The sequence below is a fragment of the Cannabis sativa genome, chromosome 7 (assembly GCF_029168945.1).
Source record: "Cannabis sativa cultivar Pink pepper isolate KNU-18-1 chromosome 7, ASM2916894v1, whole genome shotgun sequence".
NCBI lineage: Eukaryota > Viridiplantae > Streptophyta > Magnoliopsida > Rosales > Cannabaceae > Cannabis > Cannabis sativa.
The window spans coordinates 1,982,787-1,994,982 of record NC_083607.1 but is presented as its reverse complement, the minus strand read 5'-3'; the positions used below and the strand labels follow the sequence as shown (position 1 = coordinate 1,994,982).

The 12,196-nt window shown below is 35.3% G+C and overlaps 1 protein-coding gene across 1 annotated transcript; it reads left to right on the top strand.

The window, feature by feature from the left end:
- Positions 1–3,522: 3,522 nt before the first annotated feature.
- On the top strand, positions 3,523–11,811 carry LOC115697685 (uncharacterized). Its single transcript, XM_030624777.2, has 7 exons — positions 3,523–3,750; positions 3,949–5,553; positions 6,366–6,506; positions 6,658–8,416; positions 8,919–9,205; positions 9,783–10,645; positions 10,731–11,811. The coding sequence occupies exons 2-7, from the start codon at positions 3,973–3,975 to the stop codon at positions 11,677–11,679; spliced, it is 5,580 nt and encodes a 1,859-aa protein (XP_030480637.2). The 5' UTR covers positions 3,523–3,750; positions 3,949–3,972; the 3' UTR covers positions 11,680–11,811.
- The last annotated feature ends 385 nt before the right edge of the window (positions 11,812–12,196 follow it).

Sequence of the window (12,196 nt, the reverse complement as noted above, 5' to 3'; positions counted from 1 at the left end):
GCATTAAAAGATAGACAACACAACCATGCATGCAAAGAACGTACCATACTAAAAGGGCAAAGCCTCACGTAGAAGAGGCATATATTATGAACTAGATGAAAAAAATCCACTAAAAAAATACTTTTGACTGAAAACTTGATATAAAAAAGTATCCCATTTTAAGACAAAAGAGTTAGATACACCCTCAAATTGCATAGACTTAGCTATTTATATTCTTTAAGTAAAGCATATTACTTTTTAATTATATAGTTAAAATTAGTTACACATCATTGTGTATAATTTGAGGATATCCCAAATAATTTTCTTTATCTTAATTATCGAGCAAGAAAGAAGGATTGATTATTTTTTATGTTTTTTTAAATAATTTTTATTATTTTATTTTATTTTTAAATTTTTTCGCTCAAGATTTTTTAATCATTATTTTTAAGTAAGATTAGTTTGGCTGGTTGCGAACACAACACAACCTATTGAATCCAAACAAACCCAAAATCAAATCCTCCTCTCCAACTTTCTTACAGATTTATACCTCCATCTTTCAAAAGGTGAATGACAAATTTAGCACAGAAAAAGTGAAAATTTGTATTGTTTCACTCTTACGAAAGTGCTAGAGATCAGAGACTGCAAGAAGAACACTCAAGACAAGGAGAAACTATTAAATGACATCTCGTGGAAGCATAAGCCACAAAGTGGTGGCTCCCTAAGACAAAAAAAGATGCCTCTCTATTAAATATTGACTTTATTTATATTGTATATTTTTAAACTTAGTAGAAACTAATCACATTTCTTGTTATAAATGGTCTAAAATGGACAATAATTGAACACATTACCAATGTGGTAGAAACTAGAAACTCTAACTATACTTTCAAGTTTCAACTTTGAAGCTCATTAAGACGAGACTTCAACCAAAATGTGTGTACAATTACATATATGGTAAATTTTGTCTTTCATTGGTGAAAAGGTTTATTCATAACACTATATATATTTTCCTAAAAAAAAAATAACACACTATATATATATAATTTGTTTACCAATTTTATCTTCTCCTTATGATAGTTGTAATGTTATTGATGGTGTTTTAGCAATTTAATATAATCTTCTATGGAGAGGAAACTCTTTCAATTTTTTTTTTTTTTTTTTTTTTAAAAAATATAGGAGGGAATATGAGTCACTTGTATTGGGGATTTGTAGTAGTGATTGGAAATGAATTGATTAGTATCTATAAGTTTGTGTTGGGTGTGTATTCAAAATCTTGGCTATAAATGAGAAGGATCATGGGTATATAAGGATAAACAATATGTCTATTGGTATGAGGCTTTTTGGAAAAGGAATGCCCAAAAATAAATATGTGAGAGCGTAGACCCAAAGCAAACAATATCATACTAATATGGAGATAGTAAGTGTCCGATGTCAGTAAAGGGTTAGTTGGGGCATGCTAGAATTGAGTGTTTTCTTAGCATCTTGCCTGGTATACATTTTAGATATAACAGAAAGATATGCTAAGTAAGGATAGAGTACTTTTATTTTAAATGATTATTTTATTGTTTTATTTTTAGTATCTCCTAGCTGACACTATTTATGTTATTCAGTGTCTATAAATAATAGAGAAATATTGAAGTTGAAAATAAAAAAGAAAAGACTCGCAATCCTCTCAAAAAATTGTAATTGGCGATACTAATATTTTGAAAGTTAAATTATTTTTTTATTTCATCATCAATAAAGAAGTTTTCTTTTCATAACTCTGAGAATATCTCATACACTCTCACTCCTCGTAGGACTATAGTCTCTTTTTGCGGAACGAGATTTTATAAAAAGTATTTTAGATGAATTTAATATGAACCATAATCCTCAAGATCTCAACATGATTACATAAATTAAATATAAACTATGAGTGAAATTTTTTTACCTCTTTATGTATATTAGAGTATCCTCGATTCTTTCCGTATATATTATTGATCATCCAATCCAAAAGCAATATGAACACAATGAAGACTTCACACTAGGATCTTCCAGATCAACTTCAACACTCAGAATAAGAGTGGTTTTATAGGATTAATTAGATGACGAACTTTCTATCATAGTGTGTATGTACTCAACTCATGAAATATTGTTAACTAATATGAGAGACTCACACCAATTTTCTTAGTGGTTTATTTGAAGACAAGTATCGCCGACGGTTTAAAACTGTCGAGATGCCCTTTAAAACCCGTTTTTATTTTTTGGCTTGTCACTCTTTTAAACCGTCGGGGATTCTCCATAGCTGTTTAAAATCGCCAAGAATACTTTACTATAGCCGATAATTTTAAACAGTCACGTAACTTTATTAGCGATAGTTCTCGAAAAAAATCGATTTGAAAATCAATGGGAATAAGTCTGTTTGTAGTAGTGCTTGCAAGCTAAGGCAAGTTTTAAGGGTCATTAACTTTGGCAAACATTTGCGTAATACTCAAAGATTTTTCTAATCATAATAATATTGACTCGTAAACTAGAGATTATTAATTTTTGAACCACGTAAAATCTATTATCTTGTTCTTTGGTTGTAATATTTTTCTTTAGCTTTATTATAACTATAAATAGTTTCTGAAAATCTTTAGTTAACAAATATTTGAAGAACCAAACAATTCAAAACCTTCTTGCTAGTAAACCTTTTGAACCCTTTAGTTGACTTCTTAAGTTAGTTAATAGTTTTTTATGTATGTAAAGTATAACTTATGAAGAAGATTTAAACCAACAATAGGGTTAACATTATTCAAAGAAAAATAATTTAAGTTTTTTTTTTTATTTAAATTACATTAAATATAATATTTATCTAATTATTAAATTTTTATCATGGAATTTAAATTTATATCTACTAAGTATAAAGAAAAATAATTAAAGTTAGTATGCAAAATATATTCCCAAAAATATATCCATCACCTAAAAATAAAAGCAAGCTTTATTTAAGAAAAAATAATCATATCCAATTAACATATGTAATTAAATATCACTAAACAAATTACAAAAGTTAGATCTTACAAAATTAATTGTCCAATCCAATTTGCTAAATTTTATTACAAACAATTAATTATAGGTTTTTTTTTGTGACAAATTTTAGGTTTTTTTTTTTTTAAATCAATTAATTATAGATATTGGCATACAAGATGAGCCATTTTCTAATCATTTGCCATATATTTTTTTTTCATATCTTTAAAATAAATTATAACTCAAATACATTTTTCCCACAATTTCTTTTTTAATTATTTAACAAATAAACTAAAAAAAATAATATTTGGCGGCAACGAACGACTCATAAAAATAAAAAATAAAAAATTAGTTAAAAAAAAAGAAAAAGAAAAAAAGGAGAGAGAGACCCACTCTCTCTACAAACGCTTAAGACTCAAACTTTAATAAACTTCAAACAGTTAAAGAATCATCAGCCGTTAGATTAAGCGCGTGATCACACGCTCTCACGATAGGCGTCGGTTTTCAAACCCAGAAAAGCTCTTCTCTTTCTTATATATATTGCGAATTTTTCACGCCCTAAAAACTGAAATTACAAAAATTAAATTAAAAATGAAAATGAAATAAAATTCAGAGCTTCAGTTAGAGAGAGAAAGAGAGTTAGAGAGAGAGAGACCCAATTTCATGGAGGCTAAGCCGAAAGGCCTTAAGGAAAAGCTTATGAAGCTTCGCCAATTCATCTTCTAGGGTTTCTGTTTCGTCTTTCAGAAGAAACAAGCATTGGTTTGATTTGGTTTCAGCTCATAACACTAGGTGAGTTGAGTTTTTATTTTTGCTTTGATTTATCGAATCTGTATTTGAACATTCATTTGGATTAAGAGAACGATCGATCAATGCCTGTTTTTCTCAAAGCTAGCTGAGAAATTTTTGTTTGATTTAAGATAAGATTATGTAGAGGTTTTTGTTGATATTAATATATATTTATATGTATATATGTTTGTGGTTGTGTAGAGTTCTTTGTTTTTGATTCTTGTCATGCGATTTTCGTCGGGGGAATCGTCGGGTGCATCGTCTTCTAAGGAAAGTAAGGGTTGTAATAGTAATAATCTGTCGGGTCCTCGGCTTCGGAAGAAGCACAAGAGGCTCGACGCCATTTGTGAGAAGGAGTATAACAAAAACCGTGTTGATTTGAATGAGAATAGCGGTGTTATTGGAAATGAGAGTGCTGATTTAGAGATCCGTAGAAGTTCGCGTGTTCGTCGGGCTCCGGTTTTGCTTGATTTGTCGCCTTCGCCGCCGAAAAAGCGGCGGAAGATTATTAAGAAGGATGTAGTTTCCAGTGTTGGCGAGAGTGTGAGGAAGAATTCTCCTCTGAGGAACTCGAATTCGGAGGATTTGGACACTCCGGGAAGTTGGAAGTCGAGGTTGAGATCCAGGGGTAGAAATGTGAGTTTTAGAGGGAAAGAGGAGGATGATTCGCCAAAGGGGAAGAGGAAGCTTTTTCATGAAGTAGAGGTGGGTAGAAGTTATGAAAAAGCTTCGGGGAAAAAAGGGGTTCGAAAAGGCGAATCAGAAGGTAACTACACCGTTGTGAAATCTAAGAGGTCAGGAAGGATCAAAGCAACAAATGGTTTGAAGAAGACGGAAGAAAGAGTAAAAGAGTTGCGAATCATTGAAGATGATTGTGCGCGGGAAGAATTGAAGGTCATTGATAACGGGGGAAGGGATGATTCAGGTGGTCATTCTGAAAGGGACACAGACACAGAAGTGGTTGAGACAGAGGAGCATTTGCAGTCTGAGGATGAGTGCATTTGCAATGATTCTAAGGAAACTGTGGAAAGATTGGAGTTAATTGAAAGTGTAGGAAAAAAAGATAACATAAGGGCCATTCAAGATATAGAGAAAGAGGCAAACGTGGAGGCTATTGAGCATGCTCAGGAGGAGGAGACCATGGAGGCCATTGAAAATGAAGAGAAAGAGGACGTTGGGGAGGCTATTGAACACGTAGAGGATGATGACAATATGGAGATCGTTGAAGATGAACAGGACACTACAGAGGCCATTGGACATGTAGAGAGAGAGAACAATGCAGAGATCATTGAAGATGCTGAAAATGAAGAAAATGTTGATGCCGTTGAACATGTAGAGAAAGAGGGGGAACAATTAGAATTTGGAGAAAACCAAACTAACCAAGTGGAAGCTGTTGCATCTGCAGCAAATGAATTGGAGGAGGGCCCAGGCTGTTATGATGGGGGGAAGAATATGAATAAAACAAAACTTGATGAATCTCATGTAAAAGAAAATGGTACGGCGGATGCTTCAAAATGTGCTTCAAGTGCCATACTTGGCAAACCGCGCATTAAGGAAGGTAGGCGATGTGGTTTGTGTGGTGGCGGCACAGATGGTAAACCGCCAAAACAATTAGCTCATGATGCAGGAGAGAGTGAGAATGAGCTGTACGGTGGTTCTTCAGCTTCTGAGGAACACAAGTACGATATATGGGATGGTTTTGGTGATGAACCTGGCTGGCTTGGACGTCTTCTGGGTCCTATAAATGATCGGCATGGAATTGCTGGAATATGGGTTCACCAACATTGTGCAGTATGGAGTCCTGAGGTGTGTTCCCTTTGCCCAGTTTTAATCTTGTGTATTTTGAATCATATATTTCCATCTATCAAAGCATGAACCATTGTTTTCTGTTGCACTAAGAGCCTAAGACTGTAAAGATTAAAGATGCTAAATGTTAAGCATATTTACTTTTTTAACATATATAAAGAGACCAGCATGCCGATGATTAACAGATTTTGAATCAGGACGGGTGAGAAAGGAGTGTCATTATTGAAACTTGTTAAAAAAGATAAAGCAAAATAAATGTCAAAAACATCTCTCTTTTACACCAATGTGGGAGTGTTCTATATTCTAGATTTTGAAATTTCTCGCTGCTACAACCTTTTACTGCTTTGCTGAAGTCTTGTGTGTGTTGGACTCAAAAGCCTGGATATACTTTAGTTTTAACATATAGTAAATTTTTACTTCAATGAGATGAACACCTCAGGTACTGCTATTTATCTTGTTTAGGCCCTACTGGGCTGGTAACCATAAGGACTGAACCTGAGTTGTTGGAGTATTGTGGTTATGCTCTGGACTAAATTCAACTTCTTGTAGACTTGGAGTCCTAATTACACAAGTTTGGGAGAAAATTAATTTTGTCATTTGTGATATTTTCTTGTGATGGGCCCATAAGTAGGAAACAGACGTCAATCTCTGCTTCTTGACTGACACAAGCTGATAAAGTATCTACTAATCTGTGGCTTGATTTCATCAATATGCTCTGGACAAAATTCAACAATTTCTTCATTTTGTTAGTTTGAATGCAGTCTCGTATGTACTCGCAGTAACTTTGCTTGTACTTTGGTTTGTGTTTGCAGGTATATTTTGCTGGTTTAGGTTGCTTGAAAAATGTAAGGGCTGCGCTCTGTAGAGGAAGAGCATTGAAATGTACCCGCTGTGGAAGGCCAGGGGCCACCATTGGATGTCGTGTTGATCGATGTCCAAAAACTTACCACTTGGTTAGTTATTTCTATTTGGAATTATTGGAAAACTAAGAATATAGGAATCAAGAGTTTCTGCGAGAGGTATATATATGCATTGTACATATGCAGTGATGGCATATGTACCCATATTGTCCAATGATATTGATTGTGCTTCATGTTTTTTCAGCCTTGTGCTCGAGCAAATGGGTGTATCTTTGATCATCGAAAATTTCTTATAGCCTGCACGGATCATCGACGTCTCTTCCAACCTCAGGGCTTTCAGAAATTCACAAGAATAAAGAAAGTTAAAGCTAGGAAAATGAAGTTGGAATTGAGAAAACTTTCGAATGATGCTTGTCGAAAGGATATTGAGGCAGAAGAGAAATGGTTGGAGAACTGTGGTGAGGATGAAGAATTTTTAAAGCGTGAAAGCAAGAGACTTCATCGAGATTTGGCGAGGATTGCACCTGTGTATATTGGAGGCACAGATTCTGAAAGTGGAAAACTGTTTCAGGGTTGGGAATCTGTTGCTGGCCTTCAAGATGTCATCCGGTGTATGAAGGAAGTTGTCATAATGCCTTTATTATATCCAGAATTCTTTGATAATCTTGGCCTTACACCGCCTAGGGGTGTTCTACTCCATGGGTATCCTGGAACAGGTAAAACTCTCGTTGTGAGGGCATTGATAGGTGCATGTGCTCGTGGTGATAAACGGATAGCCTATTTTGCCCGGAAAGGGGCAGATTGCTTAGGAAAATATGTTGGTGATGCTGAGCGCCAGCTAAGGCTTTTATTTCAGGTTGCTGAGAAATGCCAACCTTCTATAATATTTTTTGATGAAATAGATGGATTGGCACCTTGCCGCTCACGAAGACAAGATCAGACCCATAGTTCAGTTGTATCAACATTACTTGCTCTGATGGATGGTTTAAAATCTCGAGGTTCTGTCGTAGTCATTGGTGCAACAAATCGTCCTGATGCAGTTGATCCTGCATTAAGGCGGCCTGGAAGATTCGATAGGGAGATTTATTTTCCACTTCCATCAATGAAGGACAGAGCTGCCATTCTTTCGCTTCACACTCAAAGGTGGCCGAAACCAGTTAGTGGATCTTTGCTTCAGTGGATCGCGAGAAAAACTGCAGGATTTGCTGGTGCGGATCTGCAGGCACTCTGTACTCAAGCAGCCGTCACTGGTTTGAAAAGGAATTTTCCTCTACATGAAATTTTGTCAGCTGCTGAGAAAAACACTTCCACTGGTAAACGCCTTCCTCTTCCAAACTTTGCAGTAGAGGAAAAAGACTGGTTGGAAGCTTTATCATGCTCCCCACCTCCTTGCTCTCGAAGGGAAGCTGGTATAGCTGCTAATGACGTAGTATCTTCTCCTCTTCCTTTCCACCTTATTCCTTGTATTCTACGACCATTAGCCACTTTGCTCGTCTCCCTCTATCTCGATGAACGCCTGTTGTTGCCAGCTGCACTTTCTACAGCCGCAGACATGATAAAAAGTGTGATAGTTTCAACTTTGGACAAGAAGAAATTGCCTAGTGATTGTTGGTGGTCATTTCTTGATGATTTTATTCAAGAACCTGATGTTGCGAAAGAAATAGAGAAGAAACTTCTAGATTCTGGCATTTCCCTCGGAAATTTTAGTTCCACTGCAACTATTGATTTTGATGATGAGATTGACCACAGCAATGCAAAATTCGAACCTTACTTGAAACTTAATGGCAGAGCCCACTCAAATATGTTGCGGGCCCCATTAAATCCATCGAGTAATTCAGGGTTCCGTATGTTAATTGCTGGAAGTCCCAGATCTGGGCAGAGGCATCTTGCTTCTTGTCTTATTCACTCTTTTGTTGGAAATGTTGAAATTCAGAAGGTTGATTTGGCTACAATATCACAAGAAGGGCATGGCGATGTTGTTCAGGGGATGACACAAATATTAAGTACGTTCCCTTTTCTTTTTTCTTGAACTAATGTATTATTTTTGTTATTGAAAATACCTTGAACCACCTTAGTTCTACATCTAAATTTGTGTGATTTTTAAAATTCTACCATTACAACGTGTGTGCTTTCATAATTGTTCCAAAATATTTTGTAAAATTCAAGATCTGTTTCTCAATAAGTACCTTGAAGATCTGGTAAAACAATTTTTTTAGTACTCTTGTGTGAAGAAGATTATTATTGTGGAATAGTTTTCTTCATTGGTTTATGTTGAAGAAAATTAAGGATTCATGTTTCTATGCTAATTTGGAATTGGGGACCTTTCTTGTAATTGTTGTGTTTTACATTCAAACTTGATTACTAGAAAACAACCAGTTATTTTTATATCCTTTTTCCTTTGTAAAATAATTTTGTGTTTTATTGATGAAAAAGAATATGCTTTGAGAGGTAGTTAGATTGGATAAACTAAATGTATTACCACTAAATAATATTTTTTTTTTGCAGGGAAATGTGCTGGTGTTGGTTCATGTATGATATTTATGCCAAGAATTGATTTATGGGCTGTTCAGCAAGTAGAAGACTGTGATTCCAATTCAATGAACGATCAGCGCACCGAGAAGGGTAATCCTCCCAGTATTAAACATGATCGAAATAAAAACTTGTCTAGTCCACATAGCAAATTAACAGGGACAGTAGGAGATCAAGGCTTTACTCAGAATGCTTCGAATACCTGGAGATTATTTGTTGAACAGGTGGAATCTATCTGTATTTCGACCTCGGTGATGATTCTGGTATGCTATATTCTCTCTGTCAATCTCTCTTCTCCAAATATTATGCAATTTTGGTGATTTATAGTTATGGCAAAGGTTATTATATGAATGGCTTGGCACAAGCATACAAGTGTTTTGATCTTCATTGTTTCCATAGCTGTATTGGGAAAAAAATCACTTTCTAATTTTTTATGCTCTTGCGAAAACTTGTAATTTTTATTTTTGGAAGATCATTAACAGATAATATCATTGAAATGTCTTAGGTGTCTTTGCTCCTATCATTCAAATACCAGTCATTTAAATCATTTTCTTTGCGGTACGGTACCCACTGTCCAGACACTAATTTGATTTTTCTGAAGAGGAATCACAAATTATATGAAACCTAGTAATAATAATCCAAAATATTCTAATTAATACTTTAAACTCTTATCTAAGACACAGCTTATGATGTGTATTGTCAGGTATTAATTAACACTTTTATTTTCCTATATCATTGTTTTGCTATTTTGCTTAGTTCTATAAAATAGTTTTTCATTTAATGATTAGATCAGAAAATTTTCAATCCATCCTGTGTAATACTTTTTTCATTTTTCTACAGGCCACATCAGAAGTTCCAGTACTTCCAATTGAAATCAGGCAGTTCTTCAAGAAAGAGGTATCAAATTGCAATCAGTCATCACAAACGGAGTACACAGTTCCTCGATATTTTGTGCAAGTTGATGGGGATTTCGACCATGACTCGGTAATCAACCTATCTGCCGCCAAGTTATCAAGGGATGTGATTCAACAGCTAATTCAGTTAATTCACCAAAGATCTCACATCCATATAACATCAGCAGAGGAATATTATAAAACTACTAATTTACTCATAGAAGAGCATCCAATGTCGGTAAATCACAAGACAGTTGATGGAACAGGTGATGCAAATGAAGATATAGCACAACCGAAGGAAGGACCTATCGATAAAATTTCTCTGCCGCCAAATAGTAGAACTGTCAAAGGAAGATCAAATTTGCATCTAGCTGTATCCTCTTTCGGCTTTCAAGTTCTGCGGTATCCTCAATTTGCCGAGCTCTGCTGGTTCACATCTAAGCTGAAAGAAGGTCCCTCAGCGGACATAACTGGACCCTGGAAAGGCTGGCCTTTCAATTCCTGTATCATCTGGCCAGATAGCTCAGACGAAAAGGCAGCTGGTGGCGGCTCTAGTTCTGCCAACCTGAAAACGAAAGAGAAACCCGGTGTAGTTAGGGGCTTAGTAGCTGTTGGTTTATTAGCATACAAAGGCGTCTACACATCGCTGAGAGAGGTTTCTTTTGATGTAAGGAAGGTTCTCGAGCTTCTAGTTGAACAGATCAAAGAAAGAGTTCGAGCCGGGAAAGATAGATATCAATTCGTTCGCCTTTTGTCACAAGTTGCTTACCTTGAAGATGTTGTAAACAGCTGGGCATACACATTGCAAAGGTAAGATTGTTAATCGTCATTGGTCTGCTTTCGGATTGTTATTGTTTCGTATTTGTTCTTGTGTAATTCGAGTTTTAATTTCCAGCTTAGAGGTTGATGCTCCAATGCCAGCGCCCATGGTGCCAGTAGTGAACTCTAATCTCAATAGCACTACAACTCCAGATAATCAAACTCAAAGCCAGGAGTTAAAGCCATGTGTTTCGGAAGCACAAAAAGAAAATCAACAGAGTTTCGCTACTGATTTGGACTTGAATAAAGAAGTTATTGATTTGAATTATCATAATTCTGACGGTACAGATGGTGCTGACGCCGATGGATTACAGCTCGAAGTTGTTCCGGTGAATAATTCTACCCCTAATAACAAACCTGTTAAGGATTCCGAGCACACTGAAATGTTGAATAAGCAAAATGGGACACACAAACCATCCGATTCTTCGAGCTGTGGAAATATCATGCAAGTAGACGTAGATCACGGGCATTCTGAACATGTAAACGGATCAACATTCGCAGATTCTACCGTGCATAGCATTGATACCGATAAGATTCTTCAAGACGAAGAAATCCCATCAACAAAAGCTACAAAGTCTGGAGATTTATGTTTATACCGTTGTTGCTCTCAATGCATGAACACCCTCAATAACTTGACAAAGAAACTCCTTATCCAAGAACAGAAACTGTACAGTAGTCAGTGGAAAATCGACGATGTTCACGATATTGTTGCATCAATATCGGTTGATCTTCTATCCGCTGCAAGTAGGGTTCTTGCAGAAAATCCCATCGATGATGATAAATCGAAAACATGTAGCTGCAACGATCTCGAAAATAAGAGCTATGCGCCATTGCCGAGGGAATGTGGGTGTCACAATCCACCAACCGAACTCACATCGGAGCATAACTTTATTTTCAGAGACGGTGTGTTGGTTCCGACTATGGATCCAAGCAAGGATGTTTCGTTTCACTGTAAATTCGAGACTTTGTGTCTCTGTTCTCTTGTAGAAATAATAGCAATGACCAAGCACCAGCCTTTCGATTAGGTTTTTTTTGTTCTTGTTTTTTAAAATGGGATTTCAAAGGCTTTCAATTACTTTCCATGGCTATGCTTGGTCCGGCCATATTTTTTTTAAACAAGAAAAATGGGATAAGAAAAGAAATTCTAGAGATCAAAATTTTGTTAATTGTATACTTTTCTGAATGGAATTTTTTCTCTTCACCAAAATTTTTTCAAACTTGAATGGAATTAATTATAATTTCTTTGAATCTCTCCCAAAAGCTAAGTTAATTTTGTTAATTTCTTTCGACATGTATTTTTGGATACAGAGATTGTAGTAAGAGGTTGATGGTAAAATTCTCTTATAATTAAATCATAATCAATTTTTCACTAGGATGGTTAAAAAGTAAACTGTATATTGTGATGTCTTATGTAATTATCTTAATTTGAAGATTTTTTTTTTAAATTAATCTCTTACGTTATTTTCTCTTAAATTTACTTATGTATATATGTTGATTTTAACAAAGTTGTTCACCAAAAATTTAATCTGAGTTTGTACAGGT

Coding starts and splice junctions, on each gene's coding strand:
- LOC115697685 (XM_030624777.2), top strand. CDS start 3,973: ATGCGATTTTCGTCGGGGGAATCGTCGGGTGCATCGTCTTCTAAGGAA. Junction 6,507..6,657: donor GTCCAAAAACTTACCACTTG/GTTAGTTATTTC, acceptor ATGTTTTTTCAG/CCTTGTGCTCGAGCAAATGG. Junction 10,646..10,730: donor TGGGCATACACATTGCAAAG/GTAAGATTGTTA, acceptor TTTAATTTCCAG/CTTAGAGGTTGATGCTCCAA.